The sequence below is a fragment of the Phyllobates terribilis genome, unplaced genomic scaffold (assembly GCF_046119375.1).
Source record: "Phyllobates terribilis strain yellow unplaced genomic scaffold, ASM4611937v1 Scaffold_3__8_contigs__length_932513732, whole genome shotgun sequence".
Lineage (NCBI taxonomy): Eukaryota > Metazoa > Chordata > Amphibia > Anura > Dendrobatidae > Phyllobates > Phyllobates terribilis.
The window spans coordinates 582784983-582812084 of record NW_027362763.1 but is presented as its reverse complement, the minus strand read 5'-3'; the positions used below and the strand labels follow the sequence as shown (position 1 = coordinate 582812084).

At 41.3% G+C, this 27102-nt stretch overlaps 1 protein-coding gene across 1 annotated transcript in view; it reads left to right on the top strand.

The window, feature by feature from the left end:
• LYST (lysosomal trafficking regulator) overlaps positions 1–27102 on the top strand; it is a 789135-nt gene that overhangs the window by 702865 nt on the left and 59168 nt on the right. The window contains exon 50 of the mRNA XM_073671457.1: positions 3878–4034. Within this exon, the coding sequence (XP_073527558.1) occupies positions 3878–4034 (157 nt within the window). The remainder of the gene's footprint in view (positions 1–3877; positions 4035–27102) is intronic.

The following is a 27102-nucleotide window of genomic DNA, read 5'->3' as shown; positions in this document are numbered from 1 at the left end:
AGATGTTTAACTTGATTGTCGACTACGCCACCCGTTGAGTGCGGCTTTGAAGCCGCCGCTGCAGAGCAGTCCACTGAGGCCGGTGGTATATGTGCAGCAGTGATGGTATAACCCCCAACGGGAGGGGTATGGCCTCAGGGCAGCAGGTGTAGATGATGGGGGTTGTGATGATGCAGAAAGAAGATTCAGAGTCAGGAGATGCAGTTCAGGGTTTTTACTTACTGGTGTTCTTTTGGTCACTCTGGCCTTGAGTGACCACCCGAGCCGTGCTGCGTCCACCAGGTCCTGGACTCGGCCAACCCCCAGGCAATTCCGGAGCGTGGTCCTGAGCTCCTTTCTGACTCTCCCTTCCTCTGGCCGTTCCCACCAGGGATCCACTTTTGGCCGGCTCCCTCGGGTCTCTTGGTGGTCAAGCCTCCTCTGGGCTCCCTGACCCTATACTCGGTGTGCCTTTCTAGTGGATTTGGTGAGGGTCATGGCAGATCCTGACCACGACCTCCGGTTCCTGGCTAAGGTTCGTTTTGGGCCTCCGCCAGCTTGGGATCCGGTACCCTTGTCCGCCAACCCTTCACCCTTCTGTCCTTATTCTGGGATCTTGGGGTTCCTTCTTGTTTCCTCTCTGGGTCCTTCTCACTCCTCTCTCTCTCTCTGCAGGCTCTGCTCTGGAGCTGGGCCCAGCCGGAGCCACAGCTCCCTGTCAGCCCTCCTGGCTGAGCTCCTCTGCTCTGCTCCTCAGGCTAAACTCTGACCCTGTTCTAAGATGGTGCCCACCTTATATACTCCCTCTATGTGTGAGCTCAGGTGACCAGCACCCAATGAGCTCCTATCTTTACCCAGACTACTCCCCCTATCTGCCCCTACACTACTGGGATGTTCCACCCCCCTCCCACTCCAGCCAGGGACAGACGCAGTCGTACCTGCACATATACTGGTGGGAGTACCGTCGTTCTGTCCCCCGGAAATGGGATGTATGTAGTGCATGCAGCCTACTAGCTCAGTTCCACACTCCATCCTTACCCGGGAGTGGAATACCACACCTCTGGCTTGAGGTGTAATACCCCTGTAGCAGCCGAATCCTCAGGGTGCTACAATACTCCTGTGAACATGGCCGGTGTTCATAGCAGATGATGATTTTTTCTACACATAGCAAGGCTGATGTACTGCTATGTATTGCACAAGCGATCGGGCGATCGCAGCTTCAAGTCTCTTAAGGAGACTATTGAAGCCACATAAATAAAAAATAACCTATACATGTTTGTCATCTGGGAACTCGTGACTTGGAGAATCATAATGGTAGGTCAGTTGTAGCATTTAGTGAACAAGGAAAAAAAAAAAAATTTGCAATTTCACCTCTCTTGGAATTTTTTTCCCTTTTTCCAGTACACTAAATGGTAGAATCAATGGTGTCATTCAAAAGTACAACTCGTCCCACAAAAACCAAGCCCCCACACAGCCATATTAATGGAAGAATAAAAAAGTTAGGGCGCTGGGAAGAAAAAGAGCAAAAAACGGACACGGAAAATCCCGAGGTCGTGAAGGGGTTAAACTTATGCTGGAAATATTTCTTGTGTCTAATGAATAAAAAAAAATAATATTCATTCCTAATAAATAAAAAAACATTCCAAATTGGGGCTATTCAAAGAAGAGTTTAAAGTGCAAATACAATTATTACTCCATTATTCACAGGAATTGATTTTCATCAAGATAACAATAGTATAACAGTATATACTCCTGTGTCGATATTAGAGTTATACTGTTCATTCAAAGTCAAAGCTCATCAGAAGTAATCCCTACTTTTTCTTTCATTTTTTTTTTTGGACTCAGAGAAAACGATTATATTAAATTGCATTATTAAGTTCTGAAGAAAACAAACAACCCCCATTCATCAAAGTGTTTTATGTGTAAAACATTTAAAAAGTTACAAAATGTTTGAGCAACACAAATTTGTTCAAAAATTTTGCAACTTTTGTCGTGTTCATGCCAGTTTTGGGCGGCTCCACAAAATGGCCAAAGTTGGGGAGGAGCTAGGGCTGGACGGTGCCTGGCTACACCTACCCATCAAATTCTTCAAGTGTTAGTGTTTCTTACTCCAGAAATGTTAATCCACTCCCTGGCTGGAGTAAGATTTCTGGTGAGGCGCATGCCACCAAGATGTGCCAAATTCATTGATTCGTTCCTAATGAACTTGACATATTCTTATTCCTGCACACCCCTCTTTAAGACTAGCATGCGAAACACCAGTCTGAATAAATCGGTGCTGATGTGTTTAGGTTATATATCTAAATTGCCTCCTTCTGAAGTAACATTTTATTGGCATTACCTCTTCTCCTACCCAAATGCAGTTGGTGAATTCCCATAAAACACAAATCAGATATCATATGAAAGTGTGCAGCCAAGGACTTGTTATCATATCCTCATCTTATGCCCCCTATATTTTCACTGATTTTCACACTAAGGCCACAGCCCCACTATCAGTATTTGGTCAGTATTTTTTCTCAGGAGTGGGAACCAGAACCAGGAGTGGGTGATAAATGCAGAATTGGTGACTTGTTTCTATTATACCTTTTCTCTGATTGTTCCTCACCTGGTTTTGGCTCCCACTCCTGAGAGAAAATACTGATCAAATACTGACCAAATACTGACCAAATACTGACTAAATACTGATAGTGGGGCCTTGGCCATAGGGGTCGTACTGTCTTTACCTTGCAGGGACATTTTACATACACCACTACTGAGGATTTGCAAATAAGGAAATCTTTGATAAAGAGTGTTTTATCCTCTTTAGAATTCGGAAACATTTGAGTTTTAAGCAGAAAGTTACACATTGAATATTTGTACATTGTCTTGGAGCAATTTGATAACCAATTCATATTTAACAGATGTTTTTGAACATACTTCTCATCAACAAGTCTCTCAGATTAGGAGGTCTGTTAGCAAGAAAACTATCCTCAAGAATTCATCTGATATCATCACAAAAAACAAGATGGGGCCACTTCTTAACCAGAATCTTTTTCAACCTAATGGCTGCCATAACACGTAATCAATCTTACCTGCCCATTTTTTCTTTTTAATTTATCTCTTTTTTTATCATTGACTAACAGAGTGATTCTATCACTATATATTGTTTGCAGCACAATGGTTCAGTTGTTAGCACTGCAGTCTTGCAGCGCTGGGGTCCTGGGTTCATATCCCACCAAGAACATCTGCAAGAAGTTTTGTATATTCTCCTTGTGTTTGCGCTGGTTTCCTCCGGTTTCTCCGGTTTCATCCCACACGCCAAATACATACTGATAGGGAATTTAAATTGTGAGCCCCAATGGGGACAGTGCCGATATTGTCTGTGAAGCGTTGTGGAATTAATGGCACTATACAAGTGAATAAAATAAAAAATATAAAGCCAAGTTTAATAGATTTGTTATTTTACACTTCGACTAAAACGAATTGACATGTTTTTCCTCCTGAAGGAAATCAGTCATCTGAGCCGTTTTTGAGAGTGTTCTTAAAAATTGACCAACAGAAATTGACTAACTAGAATCAGACTGCAAAGTCCTAATGAGGTGTTATGTTGCTACCTCTCTTCTTGCTACAGTCGCTGTCTAGAACCAGATTTTGGTCCACAATTTATTGCATGATACAGACCCTTTTTAATGTCATTATTTGCCGTGATACCTGGTTCAACCTTTTACACCATAACATCTCATCTGCACATAATTCTGACTCCTCACTTTCTTTTTTGCTGACAAACTATTATGCACTCCTGTAAGTAAATATCTGTTCCTCTACAAAAAGTTCGGACTAGATATAATTAAATAATTTGGGTATTCTAGGTATGCATCAGAATGAACAGTGTATTATACAAGGTTTATTTTCTTTTTAGTTGGCGGTGGCAGTGACCTGAGACTTTGGACTGTAAATGGTGATCTTATTGGACATGTACATTGCCGAGAGACAATTTCCTGTATTGCATTTTCAAATCAACCAGAGGGAATATCTGTTAATGTTGTTGCTGGAGGACTGGAAAATGGTGTTGTGCGGTAAGATTATACTGTAAATACATCTGTTGTACTGAAATGTATAGGATGATTTCAAGTGGAGTGAAACCCATTTTGTCTTGAAGGAAGGTAATTTTGCTGCTGTCTTTGACAGCCTGTCAATGTATTTATTCCAATATTTACAATTTGATTTTATTAATTTTTTGAAACCTCGATCTTGTGAACATTGGTTTAACCCCTTCATCCCCACGTGATTTTCCTCTTTTTTTTTTCGTTTTAATTTTTTTTCCTGTCCTTCTTCCATAACTTTTCTATTTTTCCATCCACATAGCTGTATGAGGGATGTTTTTTTAGCGGGACAAGTTGTACTTTTGAATTACATCATTCATTTTTTATGTGATGCATTGGAATGCAGGAAAAAAAATCCAAGTGGGTTGAAATTGCAAAGAAAATGCAATTTCACAATGTTTTTTTTAGGGTGGTTTTTTTTACCATGTTCACTATACTGTAAAACTGATATGATTCTCGAGGTCAGTATGATTATGCAGATACAAAATATGTATAGTTTTTTTTATTTAAGGGGTGATTAAAATTAGAAATTGCATTAAAAAAAAACAACTTTGCTTGTGTCGTCATTTTTTAACACCTGTAACGCTTTTTATTTTCAGGATAGGGGGCTTTTTGAGGGCTTATTTTTTGAGCCCTGGGCTGATGTTTATGCTGATACCATTTTGGGGTAGATATGTTTTTTTGATCGCCTCTTATTGCATGTTATTGGTGGCCAAAATAGCATTAATTCTTGCATTTTGATTTCTTTTCTCATTACACCACTTACCAATCGTATTAATTTACTTTATATTTTGATAGCTTGAACTTTTACAAATGCAGCAATACAAAATGTGTGGTTTTTTTTTAACTATTCAATTTTTAATGGAGGTGATTTGAACTTGTTTTATTTTTTTTCATATTTTTAAATACTTTTTTTAAAACTTTTTTACTGCATTTACTAGTCCTTTTAGGGGACTTGAAGCTGCAATCATCTGATCGCTTGTGCTTTACTTTGTAAGATAGCTGCCAGACAGGTCCTCGAGGGTAGATATGTATCATTGAAGATGGTAGCCTCAGCAATGTAAGCCTGGAAAAGCAGGCTCCAGCACCTATAGTGCTAAGAAAGTCAATAGGGCGTGTCAAGGGCCGGGTTTACGAGCAGTTAAAGAGATGGGTGGGACTAGCTTCTGACATATCCCCACTAAAGACTACCCTGTGGCCCGAGTGGTCATTGACACAAACTGTGGCACCAAGTCCCATGAGTTTGGAATAGTCAAGGACCTATTACACCCTGTTATAATAAGGCGGGACTTTGCCTTGTTTTGGGGCTTGTGGGGGAAAATGGGATCTCCTGGTTACAAGGCAGCAGCCCGGTCACCCTCAAAGAAAGCGCAACACAGGCCAAGTCTGACGGGTTTCCCTTTTGTGTGATGGTTGGCGATGAGGATGAGGCAGTGTCCCCTGAGGCCAACTCTTAAAGGAGCGTTTGATAATGTGACTGTACTTAATGGTGTTGCTCAACAGCCGGGATCCAACACCCGATATCCATATTTTGCTGTAAATGGGGACTTACAATATCGGGCCACCAGGCAGAGAGGTGAGGTGATCGAGCAGTTACTGGTACCAGGGCCATACAGACGCAAGATGTTAGATCTGGCCCATGCTCATGTGTTAGATGGTCGTCTGGGGGTAGACAGAACCCAGGAATAGATCCTCCAGAGGTTCGACAGGACCAGCTGTCACCGTGAAATCATGAACTATTGTAGGTCCTGTCTCACCTGCCAGCTGACTTCCCCAGTGGCTCACTTCCGTAGTCCCTTATTGCCGTTGCTCATCATTGAGGTCCCATTAGATCACATAGCCATGATATGGCACTTCTGGTCAAGTCCGCCAGAGGGCATCAGAATATTCTGGTGATCCTGCCCTTATCCTAGACGGTGTCCGGAGCCCGTACCACTGCGAAATTGCTCCACTAAGTGTATAGCTCGGAAGTTGGTCCATATCTTTTCTAGGATGGGTTTGCCTAAGGATATCCTAGCGGACCAAGTGCCTCCATTCATGTTGAGGGTGATGAGAGAGTTGAGCAAAACCCTGCAAATTACTCAACTCAGGACCTCAATGTACCATCCACAGATGGACGGTCTGGTGGAAAGGTTTTCTAAAACCTGGAAGTCTATTCTTAAGAAGGTCGTAGAGAAGTATGACCGAGAAACAGCCAGTGTTCGTGGCCCCGGACTAATCCAAAGAGTTGGTGGTTCAGATGGATGCATTAGATGTTGGATAAGATGCCGTCTTGTTTAGGTGAGTATTAGGGTGGTTTATTATTTTTTTCTCTTTTACAGGTGACATGGGCTTTGGGGATTAAGCATTAAGGTAAGTATTATGGTGTTTTTTTTTATTTTTTAAAGGGGACAAGGGCTTCAGGGATTAGGTGTTAGGTGAGTATAACTGTGTTTTTTATTTTTATTTCAATATTTACTTATTAATTTTTACTTTTTTTTCTAACTTTGAGCAAAGGCGCCAGCTGATGACAATGCCCATCATTGAAACCTGTGCTCGCTTTTAACAGTGACAGAAGGCGTAGGCTGATGAGAGTAGTAGTACGCCTGTGACCCGCGGTAAGCTTTTTACCGTGGATCACAGTCACAGCTGCGGATCACACTGACATCTGACAGCGTGATCCTGCAGCTCTCTGACCCTGTTTCCCGCTCTGTCACGCAGCTGACAGAATGGGAAACACCCGAATCTGAACAGTAACACAGACTTTCTGAGGAAGTCCATGTTTGGGTCCGTGTCCAAACACTAGGTGTTCGGTATGGATCCCGAACTTTAGTGTTCGGGTTCGCCCATCTCTAGTCAGCAGGTTTTTGCTATGTAATCTGAAGGCAGCAGGACACAGGAGCTGTAGCATAGAATTCAACAATGTGTCACTTTTTTTTGCTGTTGTTTACTTACAATGAAGGTTTTATTATCACTGCCCAGATTGGTGCTCCTGTGAGCACTTGTCTGACTCTGTCACTCCTGTGATAAGCAGCTCATTGTCAATGAACAATGTACAGTACAGACCAAAAGTTTGGACACACCTTCTCATTTAAAGATTTTTCTGTATTTTCTTGACTATGAAAATTGTACATTCACACTGAAGGCATCAAAACTATGAATTAACACATGTGGAATTATATACTTAACAAAAAAGTGTGAAACAACTGAAAATATGTCTTATAGTCTAGGTTCTTCAAAGTAGCCACCTTTTGCTTTGCACACTCTTGGCATTCTCTCGATGAGCTTCAAGAGGTAGTCACCGGAAATGGTCTTCCAACAATCTTGAAGGAGTTCCCAGAGATGCTTAGCACTTGTTTGCCCTTTTGCCTTCACTCTGCAGTCCAGCTCACCCCAAGCCATCTTGATTGGGTTCATGTCTGGTGACTGTGGAGGCCAGGTCATCTGGCGTAGCACCCCATCACTCTCCTTCTTGGTCAAACAGCCCTTACACAGCCTGGAGGTGTGTTTGGGGTCATTGTCCTGTTGAAAAATAAATGATGGTCCAACTAAACGCAAACCGGATGGAATAACATGCCGCTGCAAGATGCTGTAGTAGTCATGCTGGTTCAGTATGCCTTCAATTTTGAAAAAATCCCAACAGTGTCACCAGCAAAGCACCCCCACACCATCACACCACCTCCTCCATGCTTGACGGTGGGAACCAGGCATGTAGAGTCCATCCGTTCACCTTTTCTGCGTCGCACAAAGACACGGTGGTTGGAACCAAAGATCTCAAATTTGGACTCATCAGACCAAAGCACAGATTTCCACTGGTCTAATGTCCATTCCTTGTGTTCTTTAGCCCAAACAAGTCTCTTCTGCTTGTTGCCTGTCCTTAGCAGTAGTTTCCTAGCAGCTATTTTACCATGAAGGCCTGCTGCACAAAGTCTCCTCTTAACAGTTGTTGAAGAGATGTGTCTACTGCTAGAACTCTGTGTGGCATTGACCTGGTCTCTAATCTGAGCTGCTGTTAACCTGCGATTTCTGAGGCTGGTGACTCGGATAAACTTATCCTCAGAAGTAGAGGTGACTCTTGGTCTTCCTTTCCTGGGGCGGTCCTCATGTGAGCCAGTTTCTTTGTAGCGCTTGATGGTTTTTGCAACTGCACTTGGGGACATTTTCAAAGTTTTCCCAATTTTTCGCACTGACTGACCTTCATTTCTTAAAGTAATGATGGCCACTCGTTTTTCTTTACTTAGCTGCTTTTTTCTTGCCATAATACAAATTCTAACAGTCTATTCAGTAGGACTATCAGCTGTGTATGCACCAGACTTCTGCACAACACAACTGATGGTCCCAACCCCATTTATAGAGGAAGAAATCCCACTTATTAAACCTAACAGGGCACACCTGTGAAGTGAAAACCATTTCCGGTGACTACTTCTTGAAGCTCATCAAGAGAATGCCAAGAGTGTGCAAAGCAGTCATGAAAGCAAAAGGTGGCTACTTTGAAGAACCTAGAATATAAGACATATTTTCAGTTGTTTCACACTTTTTTGTTAAGTATATAATTCCACATGTGTTAATTCATAATTTTGATGCCTTCAGTGTCAATGTACAATTTTCATAGTCATGAAAATACAGAAAAATCTTTAAATGAGAAGGTGTGTCCAAACTTTTGGTCTGTACTGTACATAGAAAGCTGTGATGTTGGCTCGGTTAGCTTTCTCAGCTCTAGTTTATGCTGCATCTAAGAACTCTGTGTCACCACTGCTGCACCCAGTAAACTAAGTGATACATCGGGCTCACTTGCCCTATATTATGCTACTCTCAGATTACATAGAAAAGCCTGCTGACAGATTCACTTTAACCCCTTAATAACATCTGACGTACTAATACGCGTCTGTGCCCTGGGACTTAAGAGCCAGACCCGTATTAGTACGTCATCGCGATCGCGCGCGCACACAGGCTGTGCGGGCGCGATCGCCGCCGGGTGTCAGCTGATTGTCACAGCTGACACCCGGTACTATGTGCAGGGAGCGGTCACGCACCGCTCCCAGCACATTAACCCCCGCGATGCTGCGATCGAAGTCGATCGCGGCATTGCGGGGGCAAGGGGAGGTGACATGATATCCGCTAACAAATTGTCGGCTCAAATTGTTAGCGGATATCATGTTGCATTTGGAGAGTCCCTGTGTGCCCAAACTTTGGAGCTCCCCCACAAGTGACCCCATTTTGGAAACTAGACACCCCAAGGCACCTATCTAGATGCATAGTGAGCACTTGGAACCCCAGGTGCTTCACAAATTGATTCATAAAAATGAAAAAGTGTTTTTTTTTTCACTTTTTCATTATTACGAATCAATTTGTGAAGCACCTGGGGGTTCCAAGTGCTCACTATGCATCTAGAAAGGTGCCTTGGGGGGTCTAGTTTCCAAAATGGGGTCACTTGTGGGGGAGCTCCAAAGTTTGGGCACAGAGGGGCTCTCCAAACGCAATGTGGCGTCCGCTAACAATTTGAGCCGATTTTCCATTCAATTTGTTAGCGGATACCATGTTGCATTTAGAGAGTCCCTGTGTGCCCAAACATTGGAGCTCCCCCACAAGTGACCCCATTTTGGAAACTAGACCCCCCAAGGCACCTATCTAGATGCATTGTGAGCACTTGGAACCCTCAGGTGCTTCACAAATTGATTCATAAAAATGAAAAAGTGTTTTTTTTTTTCACTTTTTCATTGTTACGAATCAATTTGTGAAGCACCTGGGGGTTCCAAGTGCTCACTATGCATCTAGAAAGGTGCCTTGGGGGGTCTAGTTTCCAAAATGGGGTCACTTGTGGGGGAGCTCCAAAGTTTGGGCACACATGGGCTCTCCAAACACAACATGGCGTCCGCTAATTATTCAAGCAAATTTTACAATCAAAAAGTCAAATGGCGCTCCTTCCCTTCCGAGCCCTGCCGTGCGCCCAAACAGTATTTTTTCCCCAAATATTGGGTATCTGCGTGCCCAGGGGAAATTGCACAACAAATTTTGGGGTCCATTTTTTCTTGTTACCCCTGTGAAAATAAAAAAAATTGGGTCTAAAGTAACATTTTTGTGAAAAAAGTTAAATGTTCATTTTTTTCTTCCACATTCAAAAAATTCCTGTGAAGCACCTGAAGGGTTAATAAAGTTCTTGAATGTGGTTTTGAGCACCATGAGGGGTGCAGTTTTTAGAATGATGTCACTTTTGGGTATTTTCTGTCATAAAGACCTCTCAAAGTGACTTCAAATGTGATGTGGTCCCTAAAAAAATGGTTTTGTAAATTTTGTTGGAAAAATGAGAAATCGCTGGTCAACTTTTAACCCTTATAGCTCCCTAACAAAAAAAAATTTTGGTTCCAAAATTGTGCTGATGTAAAGTAGACATGTGGGAAATGTTATTTATTAACTCTTTTGTGTGACATATCGCTCTGATTTCAGGGCTTAAAAATTCAAATTTTGAAAATTGCAAAATTTTCAAAATTTTCGCCAAATTTCCATTTTTTTCACAAATAAACGCAAGTGATATCGAAGAAATTTTTCCACAATCATGAAGTACAATATGTCACGAAAAAACAATCTCAGAATCAGGGGGATCCCTTGAAGCGTTCCAGAGTAATTACCTATAAAGTGACAGTGGTCAGAATTGTAAAAATTGGCCCGGTCATTAACGTGCAAACCACCCGCGGGGCTTAAGGGGTTAAAAGATGATCTTTTACTACTTTCCTGGCAGATGATCATAGGTCCACATTTATTAATTACCTTACAGCAGTTTGGGTGCATATTGAGCCAAAAATTTCACAAACATTTCTTTTTCTCACCACGTATCAGCTTTGAAAAACATCTGGAGAACTAGGCATGAGCTATCTTGGAAAAGGAAGTTTCATTTTCTGACTTTAGGCTATGTGCCCACAATGCAGAAATGCTCCGGATTTTTTCCTGAGCGTTTCTGCATCTCCCTGGCAGAAAAAAACGCATGCGGATTGTACATGCGGATTGTACATGCGTTTATCCTGCATGAGACAAGTGGATGTGAAGCGTGCTTCACATGCATTTCCGCATGCGGGTTGACAAGCACTTTCCAAGCGATTTTGGCATCATTTGGAAAGTGCTTGACAACTTGGTCACACTGTATAAATCCATGCAACCGGCATGGATTTATATAGTGTGACCCGAGAGAATGGTAAAAAAAATAAATATATACTTACCTTCTGATGGCCCCCGGAGTCTTTATTCGATCCCTCCTGGCTTGCCGGCAGCTTGCGGTACACTGAAGGACCTGCTGTCACATGACTAAATGACGTAAGTGCAGGTCCTTCAGTCCACCGCGATCTGCCGGCAATCCAAGACAAGCACACCGGGGGCCCTCAGAAGGTAAGTATAATATTTATTTTTTATTTATTTTTTTTTTTTACAGGTTCTATGGTACCCAGGTCCGGAGGAGAGTCTCCTCTCCTCCACACCCGGTTACCCTCCGCACATTGGAACGCATGGAATGCGCATGTACAGATCCAGTGATGCGTAATCCATGTGTTCCAATGCAAGTCAATGGCGGCGAAAACGCAGCACTTCCGCAAAATAATTTGTAGTGCTGCGTTTTTTTCCGCAATGATAATCTGCAGCGGAAATTTCCGCAGCATGTTCACAGCACATGCGGATTATCACTGGGGAACATGGCAGGCCTTCTACCAAGCTTTTTTTAAGCTTTTCTATCCAAGAAAGAGGATGAAGACATCGCAAGTTTAAGGAGGATCCCCCTGCCACAGAGGAAATCCAAGATGGCCAACACCTGCCTACAGCATGAAGACCGCAGCGAGACCAGTATAACCAGTGATGACAGAAGTCAAGAGTGCCTGACCATCAGAGACTTCACTACAGAAAGCACCCCTTCTGCCCATATGACAGCTGACACCTGCAGTGCTCGGAGTAGAAAAGATCCCCCAGCAGCATCTAAAATTCATTCGCACAGCCATAGGAGCAGTGAGCTCATTAACATAAGCTCAGAGCTCCAGGCACGGAGTGAAGCTGCTGGCAGAAGTGCCACTGTTACTCAAGGCAGGGACTCCCAGCGGGAACGGAGCGGAGTTGCAGCCACAGGCACTGTTCTTAATCAAAGCATGGACTCCCAGCATGAGCTGAAGGAGTCCCTGCATAGGGGCACAGCTGACAAGATATCAGCGCTTAATAATGCAGGCTCTGAGCTCTGGATATGGAATGGAGCAGCAGCCACAGGCTCTGATGACAATCAAACCAGGGACTCACTGTACGATCTGAAGGAGTCTCTACATCCTGACACTGCCCAGCTGCTTTCACATAGAAGTAGTGGATATATTAATAAAGGTACAGAGCTTCAGGCACAAAGAGGAGCAGCAGTAAAAATAGATGCTGTCACTCAAAAGGGTGACACTCAGACTCTGCTAGAAACACAAGATAGTGGAGGATTTTATAACTCAAGCTCCGAGCTCTGGACAGGGGGCGGAGACAAAAATTTAGGTGCTCATACAAATCAATGTATAAGATTCCGAGCATGAACAGAAATCCCTGCAAGGAATGATCCTTTGTACAAATAAATACATAAAAAAAAAACTGTTATCCCCTCTGTTAAACAATCTCTGTCAGTAGGACAATATATGGGACAGAAATATGATGGAAAGGAAAGATCATTAAGCTTTGTAAAGAGGAATAATAATGAAACAGATGAGGGGGGATTGGATTAAAGCTACTACCCGGATGCATACCCTATTACTAATGGATCAATCACTCCATATTACTAGTCATGAAAGTCTCATAATAGAAAGATATTTACTGGATCATTCACTAAAGGAAGCCCTCACACCCAGAAAGATATTAAATACAATAAGTCAAGACACCAATGCCTGTGAAGCAGACACCAAATTTACATCAGTTCTACGAGACAGATCCCCTCTAAGAAAGGACTCTCGAACACTAGAATATCAGTCTCCAGAAATAAACGGAAGGAGATGGAGAGTGTTTCTGCAACCATAGAAGGGGCGGCAGTTTTTATATATGATAATTCTGAAGATGAGTCAAATGACTACTCTAACGGCAGCCCTCAGAAACAGCGCTCGAGGATGGATATCACAAACCCACAAGATTTTTCATATGGATTTAAAAAAGATTCCTTTCTTTGAAGCTCAAAACCCTGACAATCATAAACAACCTATCCCCATCAGAAATATTCCTCTGTAATCTAATTACATTGTCTGCCAAATCCCTAGAGTCCGCTCTTAACTAAAGGTTCGACACCCTGCAAATCTCCCTTCAAGAAGTCAAAGCAAGAGTCTCTGAAATGAAAGAAAAGGTGGAAAACGTACTTATCAGACAAGATACTATGAAAGAGAATAAAAATCTCCTCAAAGAATAAATCAAGCTTCTTAAAACTAAGATCATCGACCTCGAGGACAGGAACAGATGGAACAATTTAAAAATTTGGGGGATACCGGAGAACATACACCAAAATGACCTTATCCACTATTCAACACAGATTCTGAGAACACTACCGTCCCTGATGAGCCTGATACCATCATAGACAGAGCCCATAGGCTCCAGAAGCCAATTTTCACCTCCAAGGAAGCTCGCATGGATGTCATTTTTAAACTCCATTATTTCCACACTAAAGAATAGCTTATGGAATATTTAAAGAGAAACATAAACCTCCCTCCACCATACAAAAACTTTAAAAGTCTATGCGGATTTCTCAAAGGAAACCCTCAAAGCAAGAAAAAGCTTTGCAACAATTAACTCTGCTTTTCGGGCTAATTAACATCACCTACGAGTGGGGATTCCCAACAAGATTGATAATATTCCATAATGGAAAAACCATAACCATTCAAGATCCAGAAGATGGCCAAGTCTTCCTGTCATCCCTGAAAATAAACAGAACTGCTAAACATGCTAATGGGAAAAGAGACAATCCTGGATATAAGGAAGGTTAATAAATGCTTCTTTTGCCATTCCTTCTGAAACAAACTTTATTATTTTCCCCAGGATATCATAGCAGAGACTCTGCTGAATTTTTAAACCTTTTTTTGAGGCATTTCGCAGGTCTTTTTTTGGAGCTCACCCTTCTCGCTGAGAAGTATCAGATGTGTTTATTTGTTCTTCCGTCAACAGTTCGGCTATGTTGCATGATTATAGCAGGGGTCCTCAAACTACGGCCCGCGGGCCACATGCGGCCCGCGGAGGATTTTTATCCGGCCCGCCGGACTGTGGGCGGAGGAGAGCAGTGCCAGCGCCCGCTCTCCCCCGCTTGCTCAGGGCCCCGGCAGCCGGATACTTACCTCTCCCCGTGCCTCCGCAGATCCGCTGTCTTCCTGCTCTGTGCTCCCTGTGACGTCTCAGGACAGAGGGTGCGGTTATGTCTTTACACCGCTCCCTCCCCTGAGCCGTCACAGGCAGTGCACAGCGGGAAGACGCCGGCGAACCTGGAGTCCAGACCAGAGCAGCGATAGCAGGTGAGGAGGAGTGAGGTGAGTATTTCATTTTTTTTTTTTTTTTTTTTTATTGTATGGAGGCATGGGACATAATATTAGGGGTGACATCCTGCATGGGGCATAATATGGTGGGGGGGGGTGACATCCTGCATGGGGCATTATATGGGGGGAGTGACGTGCTGCATGGGGCATTATATGGGGGGGTAACAGCCTGCATGGGGCATAATATGGGGAGTGACATGCTGCATGGGGCATTATATGGGGGAGTGACATGCTCCATGGGGCATTATATGGGGGGTGACATCCTGAATGGGGCATTATAAATTTTTGCTTCAAAATAAGATATGTGCAGTGTGCATAGGAATTTGTTCATAGTTTTTTTTAAAAACTATATTCCGGCCCTCCAATGGTCTGAGGGACCGTGAACTGGCCCCCTGTTTAAAACGTTTGAAGACCCCTGATTATAGGGTCATGTCGTTATTTAAGCAATTGTTTTCATTGTAGTTACATTATTCAATTGTGTTTGATCTTAAAGTTTTTTAGAAGGGTTATATTCCAGCCAGAAGGTATGCTTTTTCCACTACTATTAAATGGCAGTTAAATTTTTAACACTAAGCAGTCCCTTCAAAAGGCATATGGCTTAGAAGAAATCCAAGTCATCTAAGGCTAAAATAATCTGATTCCAAGAATCCAAATTTTGCACGAATGGCCCACCCAGGTTTCAACATAGAAACTTCACCCATATATTTTCTGCCGTTTCTGAGAAAAAGAAAGTGGGGTTTATCACACTTATAAGGATACGGTTATATTCCAATATATCTCAGAGACAAAGGATAAAAATGGTAGCTATCACATCTTGGTCTGCAAAATTAATAATAAGGAAGACACATTAGTCAATATCTATGCACCAAACAGAGGTCAGATGTTTCTGAATAGATTAATGGAAAAATTGAAAAAGTCCAGAGAGGAGATTTGATTCTATTTGGAGACTTGAACATAATCCCTGATCAAAGTATGGACACTACTTCAAGATCTAGACAAAAAATCTTCACTCTGAAAACTTGGTTAAAGGGAATCTGTCACTTCCTGGGACTTATCAGACCTCTAATATGGACATACAGGTGATAGAAATGTGAATCTATACTTACCTCTATGTCCCTTATTAGAGGTCTGATTGCTTTGAAAATGATTTTTATAAAATCATTCTAGCTATGCTTGGTGTCCGGGGGACGCCAAGAAATCCCAGCCTACTTAATTAATTTCAATATTTTAATTAAATTAAACTGCCAACACAGCAGAAAAACTAAAGAGAATGAAAAATCAGTTATTCAAAAAATTATCATAAACTGCTACAATCCCTTACTCAAAATTATATAATCTTAACCCCTTAACAACATTTGACGTACTAATACGCGTCTGTGCCCTGAGACTTAAGACCCAGACCCGTATTAGTACGTCATGGCGATCGCGCGCGCACACAGGCTGTGCAGGCGCGATCGCCGCCGGGTGTCAGCTGATTGTCACAGCTGACACCCGGTACTATGTGCAGGGAGCGGTCCCGCACCGCTCCCAGCACATTAACCCCCGCGATGCTGCGATCGAAGTCGATCGCAGCATTGCGGTGGCAAGGGGAGGTGATCGCAGATACTCACCTCCTCTTCCGGCTTCCAGCATTGTCTGCCGTGGCTTCCAGGATGTTGCCATGATGACCCGATGTCTTCATGACAATATCCGGGTCACCAGACAGCAGGAAGATTTTTGGACATGCGCAGTACATCTCCAAACAATCTTCTCCCTGTCCAGCGCTGACAGCCTGCATGACACAGGGATGGTGCTGCATTCCTGTGCCATGCAGGCGATCAGAGAAAAAAAAGTGAAAGTCCCATAGTGAGACAAAGAAATAAAGTCTAAAAAGTATCAGAAAGTGAAAAAAAAATTTAAAAAAAATTGTAAAAATATAAAAAATAAATAAAAAAAATAATCCACCAAAAATAAAAATATAATGTACCCATCAATAAATATTATTATAAAAAAAAAACAAAAAAACAATAAAAGTACACATATTTGGTATCACTGCGTCCGGAACAACCTGACCTATAAAACTGTCCCACTAGTTAACCCCTTCAGTGAACACGGTAAAAGAAATATATAAAAAACAAAGCAAAAAAAATGCTTTATCACCATACCGCCAAACAAAAAATGGAATAACACGCGATCAAAAAAACAAATATAAATAAAAATTGTACCGCTGAAAACATTATCTCGTCCCGTAAAAAACAAGCTGCCATACAGCTCCATCAGCCGAAAAATAAAAAAGTTATAGCTCTCAGAATAAAGCTATGCTAAAAAATAATTTTTTCTATAAAATTGCTTTTATTATGTAAAAGTGCAAAACATAGAAATACGATGTAAATGTGGCACCGCTGTAAACGTACTGACCCGAAGAATAAAGCTGCCTTATCAATTTTACCACACGTGGAACAGAATAAAAAAGAAAACAAAAAAAGCAATTCTTGAATTGTTGGTTTTTGTTTATTCTGCCTCCCAAAAATCGGAATAGAAAGCGATCAAAAAATGTCACGTGCCTGAAAATGGCACCAATAACAACGTCAACTCATCCCGAAAAAACAAGCCGTCAAATGACTGTCTGCCAAAATCTGGAAAAATTATAGCTCTCATAATATGGCGATGCAAAAACTAGATATTACAAAAAATGCGTCTTTTAGTGTGTGACAGCTGTCAGTCATAAAAACCCCATATGATTCTGGTATCGCTGTAATCACACCGACCCGAAGAATAAAGTCGTCTAATCACTTATACCGCATGAGGAACGGCGTAAAAAATAAACTCTCAGGTTAGGGTTGGGCTAGGGTTAGGGTTGTGCTACGGTTAGGGTTGTGGTAGGGTTAGGGCTGGGGTTGGGGTTAGGGTTGTGATGGGGTTGGGATTTTTTTCAAAAGTAAGAAAAAAAGATGACGATATGGCGACTAGTGTTGAGCGCAAGTGCTCGCTACTTGAGTTTGCATCGGGTGTTCTGGTATGCATTGAGTATCGTGGGTATTTGAGTGATATGCTCGAGTCTCCGCCCCATATGCTTCACGGCCCAAAAAACTTTGCAGGGATTGCCTGCCATGCACGAGCGATCCCTGCATGTTTTTTTTGGGTGTCTAATAACCGTGAAACATCCGGGCGGGGACTCGAGCATGTCACTCGAGCACACGCAGTACATGGTGCATACCTGAGTACCCGATGCAAACTCAAGTAGCGAGCACTTGCGCTCAAGACTAATGACAACTTATTCAATATGATGACCTAATGTTTTCAAATTCTGTGTCGTACCTCTGGGTTCAAAATGTTCACTATACACCTTAATAAAATCCTTGAGGGGTATAGTTTCCAAAATGGGGTCACTTGTGGGGGAGCTCCACTGTTTAGGCACATCAGGGGCTCTCCAAACGCGACATGGTGTCCGCTAACAAATTGAATGGAAAATCGGCTCAAATTGTTAGCACCTGGGGGTTGCAAGTGCTCACTATGCATCTAGATAGGTGCCTTGGTGGGTCTAGTTTCCAAAATTGTGTGCACATCAGGGTCTCTCCAAACGCAACATGGTGTCCGCTAATTATTCAAGCAAATTTTACAATCAAAAGTCAAATGGCGCTCTTTCCCTTCCGAGCCCTGCCGTGCGCCCAAACAGTGTTTTTTCCCCACATATGGGGTATCTGCGTGCCCAGGGGAAATTGCACAACAAATTTTGGGGTCCATTTTTTCTTGTTACCCCTGTGAAAATAAAAAAAATTGGGTCTAAAGTAACATTTTTGTGAAAAAAGTTAAATGTTCATTTTTTCTTCCTCATTCCAAAAATTCCTGTGAAGCACCTGAAGGGTTAATAAAGTTCTTGAATGTGGTTTTGAGCACCTTGAGGGGTGCAGTTTTTAGAATGGTGTCACTTTTGGGTATTTTCTGTCATAAAGACCCCTCAAAGTGACTTCAAATGTGATGTGGTCCCTAAAAAAATGGTTTTGTAAATTTTGTTGGAAAAATGAGAAATCGCTGGTCAACTTTTAACCCTTATAGCTCCCTAACAAAAAAAATTTTGGTTCCAAAATTGTGCTGATGTAAAGTAGACATGTGGGAAATGTTATTTATTAACTCTTTTGTGTGACATATCTCTCTGATTTAAGGGCATAAAAATTCAAATTTTGAAAATTGCAAAATTTTCTAAATTTTCGCCAAATTTCCATTTTTTTCACAAGTAAACGCAAGTGATATCAAAGAAATTTTTCCACAATCATGAAGTACAATATGTCACGAAAAAACAATCTCAGAATCAGTGGGATCCGTTGAAGCGTTCCAGAGTAATTACCTCATAAAGTGACAGTGGTCAGAATTGTAAAAATTGGCCTGGTCATTAACGTGCAAACCACCCTCAGGGGTTAAGGGGTTAAAGAAGACAAGAATACACCCCAACCCGACAAACATGCTATAAACCAGTTTATTAATAACATTTAACTCCCTACTCTATCGGAGGAGCAAATATCAACATTAAATACACCCTTTTCGTTCGATGAAGTTAAATCTGTTATTCATAAACTAAAGGAAAACAAATCTCTGGGCCCAGAATTATAAATGAATATTATAGACAATACAATGAGCGTTTAGCTATACCCTTATTGAATATGTTTAACTATTCAGCAAAGAAAGCTACTTTCACCAAAGAATTATTGCAAGCTACAATCGCTGTAATTGCAAAACAAGATACAGATCCCTCTATTTTATCCAATTACAGAACAATATCTTTATTAAACACTGATATTAAATTGTATGCCAAGCTCATAGTTCAAAGGTTATCCCTGACTTGGTGCATTCAGATCTAGTAGGCTTTGTCCAGGGGAGACAAGCTTCAGATGGAACAAGCAAACTACTTAATTTGATTTCCATCATAGAAAGAGATAAAATATCATCTCTAATAATTTCAGTGGACGCCGAAAAAGTGTTTAATCGCATCCACTGGGGCTTCACACTGGCGACTTTAAATAAATTTGGGTTTGTAGGCCCTATTTTCAAAGCTATTCAAGCCCTTTATACCTTTCCTTCAGCTAACATTTTGATGGACAACTGTCCTTTAAAGAACTTTGAAATTTCTAATGGCAATAGGCAGGGGTGCCCGCTGTCACCTTTTTTATTTTCCCTAACAATGGAACCCCCTAGCATAATTTGTTAGATCTAATTATTTAATTAAGGGAATTTCTACCAATAACAGGTAATATAAAATTAACCTACTGATAACACAGTTTTTACCCTAGAATACCCTTTAAGCTCCTTACAAGAACTAACCAAGATAACCAATATCTTTTCACATGTATCTTACTATAAAATTAACCCTAAAAAATCAAAAATTGTGAGTTTTAATTTAGATCTAGAAATAATTAAAGCTATTAAAAGAGAATTTCCCTACTCTTGAGGAAACAATTCTATTACATATTTAGGGATTAAAATAACTAACCCAATATCCAATATAATAGAGGCTAATTTAACTAGCATATACAAAGAAATATAAAATAATAAATATTGAAAAGAACGAATCCTCAGGGAAGGGTAAGATAATTCTATACAAAATGTGCATACTTCCAAAAATACAGTACATTTTTAGAACTATCCCCCATCTTTTTCCAGATAGTTGGTTAAACGGACTACAAAAGCAATTAATGGGACTTATCTGGAATCATAAACCAGCCAGGATTTCGAAACATAACTAAGCACAGAAAAAGGGGTGGAGTAGGCCTATCAAATCTTAGCGCATACCATATAGCCAGTTTGGCTATGCAAAGTAGACATTGGTTTTTACAAACCAACACTTCCTTTGCTTGAAATAGAATCCTCTACTAATGAGGTACCAATATCATCACTTATACTAGCCTATCTACTCAACCTTAAACTTAGTCTTCCATCACATTCCCTGATAGCATCCACAATCACAACATGGAGAAGTCTTCTCAACAAATCTAAGGCATCTCTTACCGAGATATCTCTTAAAAATTTACCAATCTCTATTCTTCAATTTTTTATCCCCTGCTTATCTCATAAAAAATAGTAGAAATTGGGAATAAACAACCTTTCATGTTTTATAAAAGAAAATAAGCCAAATTCTTTCATAAATTTCCAAACTCTAAAATGGAACTTCAACTTACTAGAAGAATTTTGCATATTTTTCGAATTAAGGAAATACATGAGGAAACACCTTCAATTTCCATTGGTCCTTCCAAAAGACATTCTATTGGTTATACAAAACCCAATACAAGCTAACCTATGGAAAACCAGAGAAATGTATTCAATAATAAATCTGGACTGGTTTTCAAAACCTCCCTATGCCTAAAATAATGGGAAAGGGAATTAAATACTCCATTCTCTGATGAAAAATGGCAAAAAACTATTAAACTTACATATTCTTCAACCATTAACGCCACATTGCAGGAATCATTCTTAAAACTTATAACCAAATGGTATTGCACACCTTCTAGACTACATTTAGCATTTGCAAATGACTCAAATCTGTGTTGGAGAGAATGTGGGCTGGTAGCAAATTATACATCATATATTTTGGGACTGCCCCAAAATTAAAAACTATGGGAGTAAGTTTTTACACTTTTAAGAAAAATAACAGACACGGATATACCAATGGAACCACATCTTGCATTATTATCACTGGATAATTTTCCACCTAAATCCAGATCTATTATTCTACATCTCATTTTAGTAACAAAGAATGTACTAGCATCTAACTGGATACCTTGTAATATCTCATCTATTGATGAAATAATTGATAACGTTACAATTCATAACTCATTTGAACTAGCATATGAGGTAAGAAGTAATACTCTCCAACAGTACTGCAATAGATGGGATCTCTGGAACAAAGAGTTTCCTTCAAAGTCATTGCGGTCATTTTATGGTAAACTGTAAGGCCGGAAACTTGAGAGTTCTTAGATTAAACGATGTATGTTTTTTCTATAGAAATACTTTAACAATATTCATGTAACAATTATAATACTCAAAAGCATTATTTGCTTTCTCATTATGCAAGTATTACTTCGTAATGACTTATTTGTACCGTTTGTTTGGTTTATTCCATACCTATTTTCTCCTATCTTTTCCCCATTTTACCATCCCCTTTTAACCTCCCCTCTTCCCACGCATCCCTCCTAATATTAAAAATGTTGTAAAATCTCAATAAAAATAATTTGTTGAAAAAATGTTCCTCTGCTGAGATAATCTTATAAATGTGCCCCTGCTATGTACTGTATAATGATTGGGTCTGAACAATTGTGGAACTTATTTTTATTCCAAGATCTATTGATTAAAATGTACTTTGTTCGTGGGACAACCCCTTTAAGTGGCATGTGTATCTTAATGAATTAGGCACACCATACCGTGCCAAGCCCCTCCATTAAGACTGTACTATACCAACCTTAACTCTTTTACCCCTGAAGGCTGTTTGCACATTAATGACCAGGCCAATTTTTACAATTCTGACCACTGTCACTTTATGAGGTAATAACTCTGGAACACTTCAACGGATCCCACTGATTCTGAGATTGTTTTTTTGTGACATATTGTACTTCGTGTTAGTGGTAAAAGTTATTTAATATGACTGCCGTTTATTTGTAAAAAATCGGAAATTTGGCAAACATTTTGAAAATTTCGCAATTTTCAAACTTTGAAGTTTCATGCCCTTAAATCAGAGAGATATGCCACAAAAAATAGTTCAGAAATAACATTTCCCACATGTCTACTTTACATTAGCACAATTTTGGAACCAAAATTTTTTTTTGTTAGGAAGCTATAAGGGTTAAAAGTTGACCAGCGATTTCAAATTTTTCCAACAAAATTTACAAAACCATTTTTTAGGGATCACATCACATTTGAAGTCACTTTGAGCGACCTTTGACAGAAATAACCAAAAGTGACACCATTCGAGAAACTGCACCCCCTCAAGGTGCTCAAAACCACATTCAAGAAGTTTATTACCCATTCAGGTGCTTCACAGGAATTTTTGGAATGTGGAAGAAAGCAATGAACAATTAATTTTTTCATGAAAATGTTACTTTAGACCCAAATTTTTTTATTTTCGCCATGGTAACAGGAAAAACGGCATGGCTCAGAAGGGAAGGAGCGCCATTTGACTTTTTTAATGTAAAATTTGCTGGAATAATTAGCGGACGCCATGTTGCCTTTGGAGAGCCCTTGATGTGCCTAAACAGTGGAAACCTCCCCACAAGTGACACCATTTTGGAAACTAGACCCCCTCAGGGAACTTATCTAGATGTGTGGTGAGCTCTTTGAACCCCCAAGTTTATAATGTGGAGCCGTGAAAATGAAAAAATCCCATTTTTCCCACAAAAATGTTTTTTAGCCCCAATTTTTTTTATTTTCAAAAGGGTAACAGGAGAAAATGGACCCCAAAATTTGTTAGTGCAATTTCTCCTGAGCACGCAGATACCCCTTATGTGGGGAAAAACTATTGTTTAGGCGTACGGCAGGGCTCAGAAAGAAAGGAGTGACATTTTGTAATGCAGACCTTGATAGAATGGTCTACAGGTATCATATCGCGTTTGGACAGCCCCTGATGTGCCTAAACAGTGGAAATCCCAACAAATGACCCCATTTTGGAAACTATACCCCTCAATGAATTAATCTAGGGGTGCATTGAGCATATTGACACCACAGGTGGATCACAGAATTTTATACCATTGGGCAGTGAAGAAAAAAATAAAACAAAACAACAAACAAAGCAAAATTTTGTTTTAGCCCCAGATTTTACATTTTCACACTGGGAAATGGGTAAAAATGGCACCACAATTTGTCCCACAATTTCTGCTGAACATAGTAATACCCAATATGTGGCTGTACAGTACTGCTTAGCAATACGGCGAGAATCTGGAGGGACGTAGCGCTTTTTGCCTCTTGGAGCTCAGATTTTTCTAGATAAGTTTGCAGATTCCATATACAGAGCCCCTAAGTGCTAAAATAGCAGAACCCCCCTCAAGTGACCCCACTTTGGAAGTTATACCCATTTGGGAATTTATCTACAGGTGTAGTGACGATTTTGACTCCATGGGTCTTTTCCAGAAACAAGCATCAGCGGATGTTGCTGAGTAAAAATTTCAAACTGTCGTTGTAGTGGCCAGTAAGTTGAAGTGATCAGTACATTGTGCCCGGCTCATGCTTCTGGAGACACACACCTGTAAATTAGGCAGGCTTTCATCGCTACAGAAATGCCAAGCATGTGGACGCTAACTACGGTTTAGGCACACACTGGAGCTCAGAAGGGAGGGAGGCAATTTGGAGTGCAGAATTTGCTCAATTTCTTTTGGGAGGCCATGAGCCATGGCGTTTTTCCAGAGCCTTTGTCATACCAGTAATGTGGAAGCCCCTACGTATGACGGACCTGAGTGGGACTTTTTTTTGTGGTTTGAGTTGAAGCTTTTGTTGGGAACATTTTACATAACATTTTGGATCACATTTATCCTGCCCTTTATGCTGAGCACTTATATCGGGGTTTCCATCTAAATCTCTGACAACATGATTCAGATGAACCCCCGAGGGATCCATTCACTATAATGAGGCAGCAGAGTTACTCTGGACTCCATCTGGCCTCTGTTCAGCATTATCCTTTTGATAAGTGCACAAAACGGTGGGCGACGGCACTTTTATGCATGCCTAATAAAAAGACGGACGCTGACCAATCATAGGCCAGATGGCATCCACAGTGCCTCCATGTGCCTCATTATAGAGATTTACAAGAAAACGTCGATGTAAGCGCAGAGCGCAGAATAAATGTGAGCCGAGCCACACTGCGAACTTTGGGAGGCAGAATGAACAAATCAACAGCAGGTGAAGAATTGGTTTTATTTATTTTTAAGCCATTCCTCGTGCCTTATAATTGATTAGGTGAATTTATTCTTTAGGTCGATGCGATTACAGTGATACCAGAACCAGATTTATAGCGGGTTTTTATGTTTTGCTGCTGTTACACACTAAAAGATGCTTTTTATTGCAAAAAATAGTTTTCGCATCGCCATATTTTGAGAGCTATAATTTTTCCATATTTTGGCCAACAGACTGGGCTTGTGAGGGCTTGTTTTTTGCGGGACTACTTGACGTTTTTATTGGACATTTATATTTTCGGGCACATTACATTTTTTGATCACTTTCTATTGAGATTTTTGGGAGGCAGAATGAACAAAAAACAGCAATTCAGGAATTTTTTTAGGGGTATTTTTTTTTTATGTCGTTCCGAGTGTCGTAAAATTGATAAGGCAGCTTTATTCTTCGATTCAGTACGATTACAGCGGTACCACATTTATAGCTTTTTTTATGTTTTGGCGCTCTTACACAATAAAAACTATTTTATAGAAAAAATAATTATTTTTGCATCGCTTTTTTCTGAGAGCTATAACTTTTTTATTTTTCCGTTGATGGAGCTGTGTGGTGGCTTTTTTTGCGGGACACGATGAAGTTTTCAGTGATCTCATTTTTATTTACATACATCTTTTTGATCACGTTTTATTGCACTTTTTGTTAGGCGGTATGATGATAAAGCATTGTTTTTTGCCTTGTTTTTCATTTATTTTTTTTATTTTATATTTTTACTTTTTTTTTTTCCATTTTCACACTTTGTCCCACTCTGAGACTTTTCAATATTTACAGGCTGATCGCTTGTATAGAATAGGAATGCAGGAGCATTCTTATACTATGCAATCTGTCAGTTCTGCACTGACACACAAAGTTGCCAGATCATACACTGCGCATGATCTGGCAACTTTCCTAGTTCTGGTGATCCGGATGACGTCACGGGGTCTCCGATCCAAAGGCGAAGGGGCTTTCTTCCCTGCCTGCATGCTAAATGCTGGGATCGCAGAACTTAGCGGGTTAAAGTGTCGGGAGCGATGCGAGCACCGCTCCTGGCACTGAGTGCTGGGTGTCAGCTGTCAGAATCAGCTGACACCTGGCGGCGATCGCTCGCTCACAGCCTCTGTGCGCGCAAAATCGTCTACATATATCCATACGTCCCTGGTCAATAAGTACCAGGCCACAGGGATGTATGGCTACGTCTCTTTTTAGAAAGGGGCTAATGAATCAGGCTTGAAGAGTCTGTTTGTGAAGCTACGCCAAGTCATTTGTAGCATTGTTATGCTCATTTGGCCTTATTCTCTATTATTTTAGGTCTCTACTATCAAAGCTAAAAAATAATGTATTTTAAAATAATGTATTTTAAAAAAAAGTATCAAAAATTGAAGCCATATTTCATACATACCTGTAGAGTAGGGGCGCTAGTAGGTATTATACAAAAATAGAATGTAGGGGTGCTAGTAGGTATAACTAATTAGACCTGCAGTGAATAAAATAACAGCCACAAGTTGACAAGGGTATTGCTAAAAAATAATCGTAAGATATTTGCGCTGGGCTAATAGATTAATAGATAAAATTATAAATATTTAATTGATGTAAAGGATGGTAATGACTATTAATATTGTACATTTGGTGTAGATAGGAAACGCTCTCATTGCTTATGCCAAAAGTATCCATAGACAACTTTACACCCAAAACTAGAGGGTTTCAGCAGCAGAAGGGAAGGGAGGGAGACCCAGATCCATTACTAGTGGGTAGGCGGAGCCCCACAGGATAGTTCACGTCAGATTAGAAAAAGTGACAACCGGCCCCTCTAGCTTAGGCTCCTCCTACTCCCATGTTCTTCAGTCTAAAATTTGAGGTCGCAGAGGATAGTCGCTCCTCAGAAGAATTTTTTATTTTACTCCGGAGACCTGGACCCCCCATGGTCTAGAGGTGTCAGGGGGTCTCGGCGCTGCTGGGACCCCTGACCCTCCCCTGGCAGATCTGTGTACTCCCTAAGGAGGTCCCCGCAGAAGCCTGCCGGCCCCGGGGGATACAGGGCGCTCCCTGGCTGAGACGCACACCGCTTCTATGGGGTCCCTGCGCGCTCCTCCGTGGGGGGAGCAAAGGGCCACGGCGCCACACATCCCTGGGGGTCCCTGTGGCGCTCAGCTGGGTAAGTGCTCTCTGTGGTCTGAGTGCTTCAGCGGCTGCTGTGGCAGCCGCTGTTACTGTTTTCAAGTGGTGACTGCTTGTTTTGTCCCTGCAGGAGGATATCTCCGCTGCAGGCGTTTGTGTTATCGGCAGGGGAGCAGGGACGGAGGAGCGCGGGCTCCGTTGGTAGCGGCGGCGGGGGGCGTGGCTTCGCGCCTCTCTGCTGCCTGTCATCATAGCTCAGACAGGAAGTGCCAGGAAAGCGCGCGCTGGAGCTGTCCCAGCCCCCTCTTCTTCTTCCGGCCATTACCTTGTGCTACCTCCTGCTCCCTGCTACCCGCTCTCTACACCAGACACCGAGCACTGTGTAAGGAAGAGCAGTCACCCCGGCCAGCTGGTGAGTCACTTCTGTCTTTTAAGGCAGAAGATTCCTTTCTCACACTATTGCAGCGCAGAGCACCTTGCTGCTGGCCTCTTAAGGCAGACAGGGTGTGCTATATACAGCGCTGCTTCTTCCCCGCTGAGGGACTAGCACACCGCTATCCTTCTAAGGCAAA